General features: G+C 38.5%; 1 protein-coding gene across 2 annotated transcripts in view; it reads right to left on the bottom strand.

The window, feature by feature from the left end:
* Nucleotides 1–17381, bottom strand: part of TAFA1 (TAFA chemokine like family member 1) — a 505381-nt gene that overhangs the window by 487089 nt on the left and 911 nt on the right. For both annotated transcript variants that reach the window (XM_077770591.1, XM_077770592.1), the window contains exon 2: nt 15784–15904. In XM_077770591.1, coding sequence (XP_077626717.1) covers nt 15784–15901 — 118 coding nt within the window. In that variant the 5' untranslated portion in view covers nt 15902–15904. The remainder of the gene's footprint in view (nt 1–15783; nt 15905–17381) is intronic.

Raw genomic sequence — 17381 nt, 5'->3', positions numbered from 1 at the left:
TTCATTGGCGACCATTCTTAAAACTGAAAATCAGCTCACAGATTAAATTCCTACAAATGAGAGTGTAGGGAGGGAAGGAGAGAAAAGGAGCAAGCCAGAGCCTTAGGTGTTTGCTTGAGGAAAGAGACTGAGCGGAAGGAAAGGTCAGGAACTCACAGTGTCTCAAAGGTTTATTTCACATTCACTTAGCTGTGGAGACGGCTGGTAACACCTACTTATTCAAAAGTCAGCTATGTGTAAACAAACAAAGCAAAACTGGATGGTTGGCATCACACTGTGCTTTGATCTGACTTTTTTTCTTTTTTTAACTCACTAACTGAATTATCCTCTTATTTATAGGCTGTTTGACTGAAGTTTCTGGAGCCTTCTCCAAATAGTGAAATAAGCTACAATGTGTCAGCTTGGATATCTGAGAGTGGAAGAGTACTGTAACAAAGAAAATATCATCTTCTAACCACTAAGGCATTTTATGTTTGGCATGAACGCTGTACATACACCCAAAATTGCGCATTTGTGGCCTTGTGGGCACATGGTAGGAATGCACCTTGGGGCCCCAAACCATCAGATTGAGCCATATGACCAGGGCTGGCCAATGACTTATGAGCAGAAGTGACCTGCATCACTTTCAGGCTAAAGTCTTTAGAATTTAAGATGACAAATACTATGTGAAGCTTCACTTCCAAATGTTCTATTATAATGACAACTCTCTTAATTAGCATTTTTATGCTGCTTTCTATTGATGAATAATACCATACCCAGAAGAAAGAACTTTCCGCCAGATCTTATTCACACAAACAAGTACATCAATAGAGCTTTCTGCTTACAATAATAATAAACTACCCTTACTTGTTTTCAACAATTTAATTAAATACAATTAACTCTAGTTTGTTTTCGCAACCTATTAATGTCACAATTGAATATAAATAGACTCCTGAAAAGATTAAAATTAATAAATCCTTTACCCTACTGTAAAATTACTTCAATGCTCTGCTTGCCAGAAATATTTAACAGCAGTTTTGAAGTTTGTTAATGAGGACAGTAAAAAAGAGATAATAAAGTTTTATCAAATAACTGAGCAAGGCTTTTGTAAGGCTTTGACCTCTTCAGTTGAGAGCTCTCGCCTGTTGGGTATAGTTCTTAAGAGACTCTGAAACACTAATTGCAAATTTATCATCCTCTTATATTATTCTTTAATCCACGTCTCTAACTATATAGGCTATCCCCCCATGCTAACTCAGATTCCCTAGTATCTTAAAACATAAGAAACTAACCATGGCACTTTTTTTTTTTTGGTTTGGTTTGCTAATTCTCAAAATATGAGACACAATGATACTCAGGCAATCCTTAAAACACAAAGATATAATTTTGTATTAATAGTAGAAAACAGGGGATACATGTATGAGTACACATAAATGGGATGAAACCTATGACCATTTAGGTAGTAATGTGTTTATCAGTATATTCCTGGGTTTCTTCCTATAGTTGGTGGGCCCTATGAGAAAGAAGGGATGGGTTATTGTAAGAAGACAATTAGTGGAAAGAAAAAAACAGTGGAGGAAATACAGTTAAATAGATTCAGATTTCTGTTGATTGGTGGCTCTTTTAATAGAGTTATAATAAGGATATAATGCATTCTGAGAATCACAAGGCACCAATGCTGACTTTTAGACTATTTCCCACTAATGAGTTATTGGCCAGATGTTTAAATTAATTAACCAACTTCACTATTATGTGGCATCACACAGACTCTACCAAAACTTATTGATTAAAGCACCTTCATCAGTAATTACAGATAGAAATGCCATTGGAAGGAAAGATGCTATTAAGTATGACCTATTCATATGACTTAGCACCTTAGACATTACATAGAGATTATCTATAAAATCTATATCTTTAACCTGTGCTAAGTATATAGATTTTATTAACAAAAGACTCGGGTGTGATCAAAAAATGAGTAAATTCAAGTTGTAAAATTTCTATGTGCATCCCTTTTTGTACAATAAACTATTAGGGATGTAAATGTTAGTATCAAGCTCTTCTCTGCCATCTTTGCATTGACATTCATATACTTACATGACAATATAAAGAGATACCACATGCTGGATATAGATTGGACATCACTCTATTCTTTATGCAACCTGCAAAGTGGGGATTTTATAAACATGGATCCCCATTTATAGATGAGCTAAGGAGAGCTACACTGATTTGCCCACATTTACAGCTAATAGTGTAATAATGATAGAGGTGGGATGTAAACCCCTGGTTCACCTTGTACACCAACTTCTATCTCTGTATGTTCCTGTGCCAAGAGTAACTGGTAGCAAATAGTGGGAGATTGGGTAAAATACCTGCAGGTATGTCAACTCTTTACCCAATTCTCAAAGATGTATGGAGATGCTATACTTACCTTGAGTTAAGGAGTACTTATCCTGTTGTGGGAAACTTTCCAAGTGCTATACATTTATTATCTTGACTATTTAAATTATTTCAATTGTTATTTGTAAATGGCCTACCTTGAGAGGTGAGTTAAATTACATACTAAAACAGTCTAGAACATTAATGGACAATATGTTTCATCTCAAAATTAAACAGATAAATCCATATAAGGCACTTTGCACAGAATGTGACATAATAGATGCTAAACGATGATTGTTTTGGGGTGGTTGTGTTTTTAATGTTTATTTTTTTGAGAGATTGTGCATGTGTGTGCAGGGGCACACATGAGAGAGACTGCACGCGCATGTGCCAAAGAGAGGGGGGATGGGGAAAGGGAGAGGAAGAGAGAGAATCCCAACCAGTCTGCACACTGTCAGCGTGGAGCCGATGGGAGCCACCTGAGCCAAAATCAAGAGTCAGACACTTAACTGACTAAGCCCCCCGGGGGCCCAGGATGTGGCTATTTTTTAAATCACCTCTATCTCCTTTAACAACTCAATGATTGAAGCATTGTACCTAGAAGGATTCAGAGGTTCAATCTGGGTTGGTTAGCAATGTCTTCAATGATATAACCCATAGGAAGAGAGGGATCTGTATCAGGAATTTGCCACCACTAGCCATAGGGATATTCGTGGAACAAAGAGATTTATTTTGATGACAAGAGAAATTTAAAAGGGAGGCTTCAGAACCGATCATATAACCAATTTCTACTTAGCATGTTACTGGGCTATGGATCTAACAAGTTTAATGTGAAAGACAGCAAATTTCATACTTTAGCAAAACGACACTCCTAGAAATGATCAAACCACTTACCAGAAAGGTCAGCCCACATTACAATCGTCTAGATAATTTATGAAGTCTCAATATGATGAATACTAAAAAAAAAAATCTTATCAAAAACTTAAATTGCAGTTAGGGAGCATTCTTTTCCAGTGTGAATGATTTATAACTTAATTTGAAGTAAAACAGAAAATCTACACAATGTACACTGAGTCTAATAAATGTAGATTTACCCTATATTGTTGCTTTGCTACGTGAAGTACAAAAAGGGTCTCCAATATCTAAAAAAATACATATATATACTAGAAGACTGTAAAAAAATACTTGAAACTGAGGTGTTGTTAACCCAGTAAGAGAGAGCACGCTTTCAGCCAGGCCTACCGCACAAGCAAAATTAGGACTAAAGCATTACTTTGCTGCAAGACTCAAAATTATTTCATGATATAGCCACGCTAATGCCCTTAACACAGAAATTTGTTTTGTAATTTAAATTAACCAAGACTAGCTTATTGATATTCCTAAGTGCTAAAGTAGTACCTGGTTGTGATGGAATGACTACCTGAGTGAGAGTCAGTGTCAAAACTAAGTTTTCCTCTCAGCTTTACAACTATTATGCACAATTCTGCAGTGTTTTGTACAGTGGAGGTAACAGTACCAACCACATAGGGTTGTGGTAGAGATTGAATGTCATATTATAAGAATCAGTCCATATCAGGACCTACCCACAGCAGACTCTCAATAAAGTAAGTTGTGATTCAGAGGCCAGAAACATTCTCAACTGGCCCTCCCAAGCTAGCTGACTTTGAACAAATAAAATGACTTAGTTTATATTTTTCATTGGCCCAATGGAAAGAAGATCTACCTCACAAGTTTAATGTAAGGACTCAATGAGACATCAAATTCTTAGGGTCATTCATTCATTCACTCATTCAGCAGGTTAGTTATTTGGTCCTCACCACACGGCAGACACTATGTCAGGTATTGCCAGAGGGCTCCCTACCCTCTCAGAGCTGACAATCTAGCAGGGAAAGTAGGGTTAAGCCAGCGATAATAAAGCGGCATCACTACCGTTACTGTGAAAGTGTAGTTCTCTGTACCTAGTCAGCAGTTATTTAATGATGAATATTAAATTAGTTGTATGTTAAAAATTATCATCCCCAGGCTTTGACTTAGAGATATGCAGTTTTCTCTTAATAAAATAACCAGACTTTTGAAGTCAACTGTAGTAGCATGTCTTTCTTATACAAAGGTGACAACAATTCAAAGATGTGAAAGGCCTCATGGGACTCAGAGAATCTAGTCCAGAGTGCAGTTGCTTGGTTTTTCTTAGTTAACTGATTTGCTTTCCATAGAGACCTTAATTATTGATGCTGAGACTCTTTCCTTCCGTCTTACCTAGATCTCCACCTGTGATCATAGTCTACATTGATAAGGCAGCCCTTAGATTATAAAACGGTAACAAAGGAAAAGTAAATCTTGCTTTCCCTTTAACTGGAATAATATAAAGTTTCTCCAACCAGTTTAGGGCCAATAGCCATCTAAGTCACTAACCCACCATATCCCCACTAACTGCTCCAGGTTTACTTATTTTGTTCCTCCTAGCTGAACAGGCTACCCTACATCCTCTCTTGCTAGCTGACTTCCTATCCAACATTCAAAGCCCAACACAAATCCCCGGCTTCATGAGGGCTTCCCAAATCCAGTCTGCTCAGAATAACTGGCTTTATGCTGCATGGTCATATAGTACGCTGTTTGGTTAGAGCTCATATCATAAACCACTCAGCATCTTAGACCTAGAGATACAGAAGAATGGAGAAAGGAATAGAAAACTTCCAGAGGAAACAAAAAGAGAGTTTTGTAACTCTCACGAGTCGACAGAACTGTCTAAAGCTGCACTATCTTAAACAGCAGTTATGAGACACATGCAGCTATTTAAATTTTGATTTAATTGCAGTTTGGTTCATTGTTCTTTTTTTTAATAAAATGTTTCATGGCATGTACATTTTTGGATAGGAAACAGATTCTTGAGATGGTCAGTTAGTTAACCCACAATAGAGGTCAACAAAGACTCCCAACTTGCGCAACACTGACAATCAATGGATGGGTGGTGTTTGGAGAAGAGATTGAGAAAGATTCTGAAATCACATCCTGGCTCTATGGGAATAATCACCGTGATTGATTACCTGGGCCCTGTGATAGATGGAGAGCTGGAGATTGGCAGCCTGTATGCAATAAATCTGCTCTTACTTCTAAACAGTCCTGGGAATAGCTGTCAAAAATGTTGCCCTACATGTGTTCACCCAGTGACCTAGTTTTTCAAGCACATGTCCAGTATATGGCATCTTGCATTTTCAGCAGCTAAAAACATAAGAAGCTACAAAAACAATTCACCTAATAAGACCTCATCTGAGAAGTTTCCATAGCACCTTCTCTTGTCTTATATCTTAACATTTCAATGCAGAAAAAAAGTTTTATTTTGATTTTTGATTTTTTGCCATGTAACATATTTCTTAATTCAGAGTTACACATAGGGCTTCTCTAGTTACAACTTCTTCACTAAATATTTGTGTTCAGACTTTCCTGTCCACAGCACACCAAGTACATGAAATATCCAATTCTGACCTGTTTCCACTTTCCAGGGGAAAAATACCCAGTTCATAAATATTTGGAAAGATATACTTAAGAATCACTAATTATTTTTATAAAGTAAGATGACCCTATTAACAAGCTCATATATTATAAGATGATGTCCTGTGGTTCTAAAAACAAACCAAAAATGTTACTTATCTTGAGAATTATGTTATATAAGTTAACAGGCAGTATTAAACAATGCCACTATATAAGTGTCACTGTAGAAATAAGTTTGAAAGTGATTACATTTACATGTTTTCTAATATGGGTATAGGTTATTCATTTCTGAGCCATAATTCAAGAATGTCTTAAAGTCTCCTCTTGGGTAAATTTAAACTCCAAAACATGCAAATATGCATCCTTACAGACTATAGGATTAATGAAACAGTCCACAGCAAATTTAATTGATAATGTTGAAACTGAACCAACACTAATTTATAATTAAAAAGCAAAGACCACAGCAATTGAAAATCACTAACAACTCAAAGACTTAAGATACACTGGTAACAAATTATCCCTCCCAAAATTGCATGAATTCTAATTATTTGCATGCAGGCCCTTTGCAATGTTTCCAAAAGCTGGCAGCCAGTTAAAAAAAATTTTTTTTAGTGTCTTTATTTTATTTTGAGAGACAGAAAGCGAGGAGGGTCAGAGAGAGAGGAAGACACAGAATCTGAAGCAGCCTCCAGGCTCTGAGCTAAGCTCAGAGCCCAACGCAGGGCTCGAACCCACAGAGTGTGAGATCATGACCTGAGCCAAAGTCGGATGCTTAACCAACTGAGCCACCCAGGGGCCCCAGGCAGCCAGTTTTCTTAATAGAATACTGAATTAAGGAAGCTCAGCAAACCTAGTTACATGTCATTCTAATAGAATGATAATTCAGTTGGTATACTAATAAGTAGACTATTCATATACAAAATGAATGCACATTAAATCTTAAAAGAATAAGAAGAGCAAAAACAAAAACAAACAAAAACCAAAAACAATGTTGAGTTTCACAATAAATTTATAACCTACTAATGGACTGCAGGCTAGATTTTGAAAACAGTAAAAAAGTACTAAAATTAAGGGTTTTATATAGGCAGTAGTACTCTGCCTGATGCTTACCTGTTTCATTACATTTGTAGATTACTCTTTCTGCCAAACTTTAACCTAAAGGAAAATTAATTTATCTTTTGCTAAGATTCAAATGAGACCTCTTTTTAGGACATTGGCTTCATTATACAAATGATCTTTGTTTATAAGATTCCCAGTGATACCCGTTAGTAGCTGTATACAAAATGCCTCAAGACTCAGTGGTTTAGGCATACTGGGTATAAGTCAGGATAGGACAAAACCAGGCATAATTTAATGCAGGCCAAGAGAGATATGCATAAAAATCCTCCTTTTAGTTCCACTGCCTTCACCTCTCTACCCTGCTTGCATAAAAGGATTTGGGAAATTCATTAGAAATCAAAAAATGTTGGAGTTGGAGATAATCTTGTCTGAGGTCTTACACTAACAGCCTGAAGATGGGATGGAGCCATGAGTCAAGTTTTGTTTGGCCCACCTGACATTTAAAAGATCAGGAAATTACACATAAAATTCTAAGTTCCCAGCTTGCTTTGAACTATCAGATGATCTGGCCACGCTGAGCCCATCTAAGGCGTAGCTAAGGAGGCAATGTGCCTTCTAGATTCACACGTGCTCTTGAAGTGCTGCAGTTGTCACTAATTTGTAATGTCTGGCCCTCAGGCTGATCCAGTCATTTTGTTAACTGTCTGGTCTATGAAGGTATTTGCCTTGTCCATCTCTGATGGACAAGAATATACTTTGGTTTGCAGGATGCATCGATGGCTTCTTTGGGACTTCTATACACAATATGAAAATCAGTGTTTCCTTCTACCCTCTTATTGGAGGCTTGCAGTTGACAACTTATGGAAGATCTAAATGCTCCAGTGTCCTACCCCTACTCTGATGCTCCTTTCTCATTACGATTCCATGTAAAAAAAGGCTTAACATGGTGTTTTCCTACCAGTGTATGCATTTTTAAAGAATGTAAAGTTCTTGCCTAGTTCAAAAAAAATGCTTATTGAATGTTTGCACAACATTTATTCAGTGAGAAGTATAATATGCCATCCTGCTGACCCTAATCTAAGATATCTTATCAATTTCAAGAGCACTGAAGTGCTTTTTCTTCCCACTGTGAGGTAGCTCATCTAAACCTGGGAGCTGACATACTGTAGTCTCTTCAAAGCCTATGACTCAATCCATCCATTCTTCATCTACATGAGGGGGAAACAACAAAAAAAGCCCTTTGGATGTATACAGGCCCAGTTAGCTTGCATTTATTCTTGGGTAAAATCAAAGCATGCCTAAAAGAGTAGGTCTAGTAAGGACACAGTAAAGATAAATATGGGTAATTGCATCAGCAGAACAATGACCTTGGTTGAGGATGGGGCTTTTCCTCCCTTCTAGACTCCGGGTGAGATTTGATTTGACTCCTTCCCTGCATGGAGAAAGAAACTGCTTAATGAATAGCCACATCATTCAGCATCTCCATCCATCTTCTGAGGGAAAATTGCTGTGATTATATCATTTGTCTTTTCTTTCTCTGAACCTTTATTATATAAAGATAGGGAAAGAAAAAATAGTGGCCCAACATGGTCTCCTAAGTGCTTTGAGGACATTATCTCCAGAAAATCCAATTAGTTTACACAAATTGTTAACAAAATAATTCATTTTCTTTTTACCTCAAAGAAAGGAAAAATTGCTGTCTGTTGTTATTTTCTCCCTGCTACAAAGATGAAGTGAATTTCTCTCTTGCTATCAAAACATTTGAGAGCAGAAGGCCTTTCCTTATTTGTTAAGTGAAGTTTCTCTTCAGTCCCTTAAGACCATGCTTATAATATTTTCCAAATCTGTAGGAAAAAAAATCCATGCTGTGACTGAAAACCTTAGGGATTTAATTTTGTACTACATCCATAAGCATATTCTTTGGATTATTTTGATTAATGGAAGTGCTGTCAAATATTAAACAGTGTCAATAGCTTCAGAAAGATATTGCACAAACACACACATACACACAGATACATAGGTTATACTGACAACTTAATATTTATACCACTCTCCATTTGAGGTATCTCTGAATTATAATCATGCACACATATACATATGCATCCATTCATTCACACACGCTCACACATAAGTAGTAACAATTGAGGAAGAGTTTCAAATTTTTCCGTAACATTCATTCCTTCTTCCTTTAATAATGTAACACATATTTTTTGGGCACGTATTATATGTCAAGTTCCTTACTAAGAGTGAGAGATAAGAAGATGAATAGCACAGGCTTCTAGGATTATTTTGGGTCACATTTCTCACATCGCCTGAATAAAAAAGTGTTTGGAAAATTTTAGTTAAACACAATTAGGTTTTCTATTTGCAAATATTTCCAGAACTTGTATATACATTATAGGCGCTGCAAATCTCCAAGAGGAGAACATACGAGACAGTGAGTACTTCCCCAGCACTTAATAGCTTTTTTCCAAGGAGCATCTTGAGGGTACAGCGTTTTGTGAACTAGAAAATGCTGGCCTAGACATTTTATTGAATTAAGGCTCTAAAAAGGAAAAGGGCCTCATGATAATTTCCTACCTATTCATTTTACTTTCTTCTTAAACTGGGATCACTGTTCGATACATTTCTCTTTTTTTTTTTTTCAATTTTTAAAAGATGTTTATTTATTTTTGAGAGAGAGAGACAGAGCGTGAGCAGGTGATGGGCCCAAGAGAGAAGGAGACATAGAATTGGAAGCAGGCTACAGGCTCTGAACTGTCAGCACAGTGTCCCTACACAGGGCTTGAACTCATGACCAATGAGATCATGACCTGAGGTCAGACACTTAACCGACTGAGCCATCCCAATACATTTAATTTTACCTAACCATAAACCCTCTACAGCTAATATTGTAAGCATTTTTTTCAAAAAGTAATATATACCCATATTAAAAACAAATTTAAATAAATACATAATTATAGGAAATAAAAAGTCTAAGTCATTGTAGCCTACCAGCAGGTTAAACTAACACTATATATGAAATGTTTATGCCCTTTCTGACATTTTTTATGCCTGTGCTAATATTTTTTCCAAAATTATTTTGAAACTGTGTATTTTGTTCCTTGGTTTTTTTTCACTCGGCAGTTTATCATGGACATCTTTCCTTAAGAGTACATATAAATCCATCTCCTCCTTTCCAGTGGCTACATTGAATCCCACTGTTCAGGTGTACAATGACTTACTCTACCAATCTCCTTTTGATGGAGACAAAACCCTCCTCTACTTATTTGCATTAAATTAACAAAATCTTAACATATACTTTTATAAACCTGTCCACTCATTTTCTTAGGATACACATTTCAAAATGGAATAATGTAGGATTTGTACATTTTATACCTTGGGAGACACTGCCAAAGTGTTGTCAAAAAAATGGTATACCAATGTTATGCAATCAAACTTTGAGATTTTCACACAGCTTAAACCTGGATGAGTTTTTCAAAAAGTTGAAGTTACCATCTTAAATGAGCTTTAAGAAATTAACAATCAAAGGCTAATATTCATTGGCATCACTTCTAAATATTTGTTTGCAGTGTGGTATAATATCTATTTTTCTTAACTATGAATTGAAGCCATAGGCTTGAGCTCACATAAGTAACACTATTTACACAGCACTGTAATAATTCTCTTATGAATTCATGGGATTGACAGGAAATATTTATTTGCATCTCTACTTGGCTTTAATAATTTGAAGTCTTATCAAATGTCCATAGCGGCACTCTGACTCTGAGACAAGGTCAATATCATCAATCAGATGATCAATGGATTATCACTAGCACCAGCTTACACCAAATAACAACCTGTCTGCTCTAATCCTTAGGTCAATTCACTACACTTAGCAATCTGGTACTGGCACAAATTCTTAAAAAGCCAACATGCAACCACTGTTGCTCTGACAATTTCTTTTATATTATTATTGTAAGAAAATCCTATATTGTAATGTGCATGGTGTTCTAATGTATATTCCATAAGCATTTAATTCAATAAAGTAATACTAAATAGTAAGGTGAAAATAAGTATAAGATATACAGGAAAGCTTTTTAATATTTTAACCAAAAAATTACACTTAACTAGATGGTGATATTCACTATACAATAATTAAGTCATAAATGAATACCTCTAAGTACATACTTTGCTGAATATAGTTTTAAATCAGGCCAAGTATGAGTTACATAGACAATTCTATTAAGTGTAATCTTTCTATATATCGTTTCCATATACACCTGTCAATACAATAGCAGCTACTCAAGAATAAATGATTCATTAGACACTCATAACTTCTTGTCTCATGTAATTTGTCTTTATAATTTTAAATTATGAAAGAATCCCAAGGATCTTTTCTTACTAAAGTATTTTGAAATGATCCATATTTTATTAAGTTTCAAGAACAACCCCCCACACACCTACCCACACACTCAAAATTAAGTAACCATTAAAATTACTGTCATAATTCACATATCCATAAGGGAGAAAAACTAATTCTAAATTTAGATAGTTACATCCAGCAAACCATTCATCCTTTTTTACCTGTTACACAATAACTGATGATTATAAAGAGCTGAAGTGTCTTTTTTAATTATCTAAAACAAGGGAACATCACTTTTGGGTTTTCATTGTTTAGTCTTCCTTTATAAAGTTGTGTGTGTGTGCGTGTGTGTGTGTGTGTGTTGAAGGGCACGGATATTCTTCAAGTTCTTATGGCAATTTCCTACATCGTTACCAAAGCAAAAACTTGGTTTAACCAAATATTAAATCACTGTGAAATCTGTTAATCTATAGCGCATTTTACACATTTGTGTACTTTTAAAATTCACTTCCATTTGATTGACTGTTTTAATCCTCCTTAACTAGTGAGTAAGGGAAAATAAATGGTATATTCCTAATACTACAAATAGGAAAAATAGAAAGTACTTTGGGTCTACAGGGAAATCTATTAAAATCTGTCCGTTTTCCAGTTAACATATTCTCATTCTGTTTGTGTACTAACCCACTGCATTGAGAAGACAGATCTCAAATTCACGGCCTCACAAAAACATTGTCCTGATTTCATGTTTTGACAGCAGAAATTGGCCCAAATCTCTAACCATTTCCCCTACAGGACCCGGGCTGGCTGGTGCCATCCAGGTGCGGCACAGTCTGACAAGGGGAACATCGCGTCAAATTCCACTCATCTGTCAGTGTAGTGGATTATTTCTTGAGAGACTGAAATTGGCTGCTTAGGATGGGAACACCATCAATCTTACTGGGTAGGGGATGGTAAAGAGGCTGCTGGTAAAAGGCTGGCAAGAGAGGGACCAGCGGTTCCTAAGCAGGTGAGGAGGCAGCTGTAAAGCCTTCCCTCTCCCCCCATTCAGGGCTCTGAGGGAAAGATTTGTCATTTTTCACATTTCCCCGATACTTGGTATGCATGCAGTGTCCGCCGGCTCCTGCTTTATGAAAGAGGCGATTTTTCAAGCTTAGGCAAATGTGGCAAAGCTCAGGGTCTGCCTGGTGTCTCATTTTTTCTCATCATGTCACTTGTTTTAACTGATTTGAGAAAATGAGATTATGTTTTTCCTTTTTGCTCATTTATCCAGCTGTTTATTTATTTATTTGCTCATTTGGGGTGGATTGTCACAGAAAACTGGCCCTGATTTCTCTCTTGTTTTCATACACATTTCATTAGTGTCCCTGAAGATTTAAGACCCACAAAGGGAAACATCACAACTCTCATCAAAAAAAGCATATATTTACTCTTAAAATCAAAACAGATTGTATTAAAGGAGATTGTATTTCTGACTGAAATAATCTAGATTATTGCTATGTCCAAGATCTATCGCTTTAATCTTTGCAGCTATTGTTGAAAACCCAAGAAAGTTGAATCAGCCTATTACATAGAACGATTGGACTTTCAGTCAGATATCATTTGAATCTTTCTGCATCCAGAGAGGAGTATATATAGTTTCTTAATTTCATCAATGAATCTGAAATGGATCTCGAATGTGTAAGCACTTTGGGTTGAAACTGGTTTTGGTGCTAGAATTTCTTAGGTTATTTGACATCCGGATCAACCATGCATTGGTGATAATAAGCAATTTCTATGAGCAGACAATGGAGAAAATAAACATTGAGTTTAATTTTAGTCAGAATTTAATGACGTGTTTCTCAGTGTAAGATTATAATATTTTGATAACAAGCCCCATAAGGATTTGCATTTACTTATTACAAGTAGCATAGTCATAACCCCCGACCAAAAAAATCTCATGTATTAATTGATTAACAGAGATAGTCTAAGTGAAAGCTCACTGCAAAGTGTACTATATTACATAACTCTACAAATTGAGTGAAACAGACACACACATTTGGTTGATATATTCTAGCCAGGTATCGAATAGTTAAAAAAAAATTCACAAGATTAAAACCAGATTTTTGTCCTACATGGATTATTCGCTGTGTGAACAGCAAAACTTCACTCATTCAACATGTCTGACAAGTACCTTTGTGGTCTATTAAGTGGAGATGTCAGTAATTACTGATACTTATGAAGGGCTTCACAGTTTGCAAAGCACTTTCACAGTGATGGTTTTATATACACCCCACAATATCCCTAAACGGAAAACCGGCTCAGAGAAGAAAAGTGACTTTCCCAAGGTCATGCCACTAATGTTGAGTAACAGAGATGAGGGACTCCTCTTGGTCTTGAGCTCCAGCATCGCCAAGGGCACCACCCACCAGCTCTGCCATGGCCACTCTTCAGAATAGGTTTGCAATTTAAAGGTGTCTGTGGATCAACGCAACTTGGAAGTTTTCACAAATTGAGAAAACTATTCAGACCTCCTCAGAGAGGCTACCTGGCATGACTATTCCGTGCCCTGGGAGGCATTATCCCCTCCTGGGAAACAGGCCAGGGAGGTGACATCAGACCATCCTGACTTCCAATGGCAGTTATTGGCTGTGCCTTCTCACTCAAGTCACTTGATCCCTCAGAACTTTGGTCTCCCGGGCAACAGATGGATGGAGGGTGGGGGAGGGGGAGGAGGGAGGCTTTATGTTTGGGGAGGGGGTAGTATGGGGGAATAACCTACTTGTATAAGGACTAAGACAACGTGAGGGTGTGCCTAAACACTCACAGTAGTTATGTTTTTTTAGGAATTCTTATTGTTAAGTATTACAATGAATGAAGGTTTCCCGCGTTATTTGTATGACGGTAACAAGTCAAGGGCGTTTTTGCCACAACAGACTGGTGATGAACTGACCCACTCAAAGGTCCCAAAACCTGTGTTTGTTCTTCCTCCACCTCGGCACGGAAGCCTGGGAGTCGGGCGGTACGCGCTCCGGGTTCAGGACCCACGAGGCAGAAATACAAGCGCGCGGCAGGGGCGGCCGCGCGGTTTCCAAGCCCACCTGCAGGGGGACCAGCGCCTGCTCGCCTTGCCTCCCGGAACAGGGCGTGGGGACTGAGGGTGGCTGGGGCCCAGGCGCAGCCCGGGGTTCAGGCCGCCTCCGACCCCTCCTCCCGCCCTCTCCCCCCGCCCCCGCTTCGTCCGGGGGTGGTCCGGGCTCCTGCAGCGAACCCACTGGCGCGAGCTCCCCTGCAGCCGGGTGCGGGCGCGCGGGAGGACCCAGGGCTGCACCCTCGCGCGTTGCATCCTGCCCGCAGCCTGCAGTCAGAGCCCGGGGAGGCAGCCAGCAGCGCCCCGGGAGATGGTGCTGGACGACTGTGCCGAGGAGCCCAGGATTGGTGCCCAGGCTGGCTGCGGAGCCAGGGATAGGCAAAGGCGTGGACGCCGGACGCAGCTGGAAGGAGCCAAGCTGAACGTTTGGGAGGAGGCCAGGAAGGAATTTGGAGAGGGGCTGGGAGCGGTTCAGAACGGAGGATCTGGAGCCTGCGGCGCCACTAGTCCCTGGAGCCCGGACTGGACTGAATGGGCGATCGTGGAGGGGGTTGGGGAGGAGGCGCAGGTGGAGGGTGGAGTAAACGAACGCAAAGGCCGAAATTAAACAGAATATGGAAAGAACTCTTTTCAGTCAACCAGTGAGGGTAAGGACAAATCGAGCTGGGGGACAGTAATGAGAATGGCAAAGGAGGAGGGAAAAAAAAAAAAAAAGTCCAGACCGAAGAGTGAGGCCGTGGAATGATAAGAAATATACTTTAAACAGAAAGGCAAAGAAAGAAAAATGCATCCGGAAAGCACAATNAACGGGAATTTGTTCCTGGAAGTGCCAAGAAAGAGAGAGAAAGGAAAAAAAAAAAAGCCGCCGAACAAAGTGGAAGAACAGAAAGTGAAGGGAGAAAGGAAAGGAGACAAAATAAACCAGGCAAGAAATAGTAAGTTATTTTTAAATTTCTTTTTCATTGACAAATTCCTTCCAAAGTTAATTTTAGCACATACGTCCCCCCCCCAAATTCTGAGCCACATACACACTGACATTAGAGTATGTGCGCTTAGGTAGGATATCCCAGGAATACATACACATTACGTTATTGGTAGCAAAGATCATGTTTTGCCTGTCTAAAAATTCCTCAAGTCCGGCAAGTTATCCCACCTTGTGCAGAATATGTTGCTATTGGCCAAAGTACCCCCCAAAAACGTGACTTTTACTTTTTAAGGTGTGAGGAAGAGGGTAGGGAGACTCTTAGAGAAGACCTTTTAGTTTTTTGTTTTCCTGAGAAATTAACAGAAATACCTCTAAGGCATTGTATCACCCTCACCTTTCGCCCCAAGCATCCAGTCAACAATATGCCTTGGAATTCAGACGCAAGCTGCCTGCATTATAGCACTTTCTGTCACTTACATTCAGCCATCTGTTAAGGTGACAGCGGCGAGACTGGAGGCTGCATTGGAGCCAGCTTCGACTTACCTGGTCTGTGCAGGTGGTGCTGCTGGAAGGTGTGCTGAAGGGTTCCATGGCACAGGAGCACCGCACAAGCACTTATCCACAAATACAGGACCCAGGACATCGCAGAGACCATTGCCATTCTCTAAAGACAACATGAGACAGCAAGGATTACCCCCAGCTTCAAGCCCCCAGCTCAGTCAGTCCCACTGATGAAAGAAGGGGTGTCTCAGACGTCATGTCCCTTTTGCTACTTTGCTGGCTGGAATCAGTAACCCAGCAGAGGTCATGCCACGAAGTAGGACTGAGGGAAAGCTCTCTCCAAGAGATCATGAATTCTTTTTGAAATTCTGCAAAACCAAACTCCAAGGATTGCCAACACACAGAAATAAATTCAGGGTTTTGCCTTCGGGTTAGGCAGTTTGCAACATAGTATCCTGACTATACATCCTGTTTTACGCAATGATCTTTAAACTATAGTTATTCCAGGCATTGAAAAGCTGCAGACTCCTGTTCCTTCTAACTTCATTGTAAGTCTGACATAAGCCTGAAAAGGGAAGAGTGGATTCTTTTTTTTTTTTAATTCTACAGTCATGAATTTTTAATCATTCTGCTGTCTTCTAAACTAAGTAATCATTTCTCAGAGGCATGTTGTAATCTCCTGATAGAACCTGTCTTTCTGGCTGGACTTAAAATCAGAAAGAATTGTCTTCAGCCAGAATGAGTTTCAGATGCAAGATCTATGCTTCTATCCTAGAGTGAGGCATAATTTACAATATTGCTTTGCCTCCTAAGATCCCATTGTGGCATGTGTTGTGTAGTGGTGATGAATATGCATATACAGGTGGTGTATGTATTTATGGATGAACATATACCTTTTCTCAGGCGCTGAAACTTTGACAGCCTTATCTGCACCTATAAGGATCTTAGGAGCTACAAAGACTCAACTGCGCTACATATTGTCCAATTTCTCAAACAACACCTTATGCTGCATTTCATATTGCCAAATTAATCAAACTTGAAGCATCGTCCTTACTCAGGCAGTGATATGGAAGCATTTTTCTCTACAAGAATCCAGTTAAGTGTATGCTTTTCTCTTAGAGAGAGCTTCAGAACCCAGATTGTTCCTTTTAAACATTTTCTACTGTCAAATTACACCCTACAAGTGTTTCAACGATACATTTAAAATCTGCTAGTGACCTCCCAATGTGGTTTCTTTATTCATGGAAATTGGCACTCTTTCAAAAACTGTGATGTTCAGAAAGCAGAAAGATACAAATATATATGTATGTATATGTATATACAGACATAATACAAGATAATTTATGGGCTTTAGGAGAGAGATGCAGTCTTGAAGGGTTTAGGACTATAATAGACAAACGGTGACAACCGTAATTAAGTCCAAAGTAGGAAAACATTATTTGCAACAGCATGGTGCCTTTCATGCCTCACTCTGTGATTCAGATGGACCATTCACTTTATAATTACTTTCACTGCCCACTGTTTACTTTTGTAGACAACAGATTTAGCCTCATTGTCTTCATAACTATCAGTATAATATAGATGCATTCTCTTCAGCAGAGATAAATAGCAACACCCCTTCCGTGAATCTTGAAGTGAAT

This window comes from Crocuta crocuta, unplaced genomic scaffold (assembly GCF_008692635.1).
Source record: "Crocuta crocuta isolate KB4526 unplaced genomic scaffold, BGI_CrCroc_1.0 scaffold126, whole genome shotgun sequence".
Taxonomy (NCBI): domain Eukaryota; kingdom Metazoa; phylum Chordata; class Mammalia; order Carnivora; family Hyaenidae; genus Crocuta; species Crocuta crocuta.
Note: the sequence above shows the minus strand (reverse complement) of the source record. Positions and strands in the feature narration are given on the sequence as shown.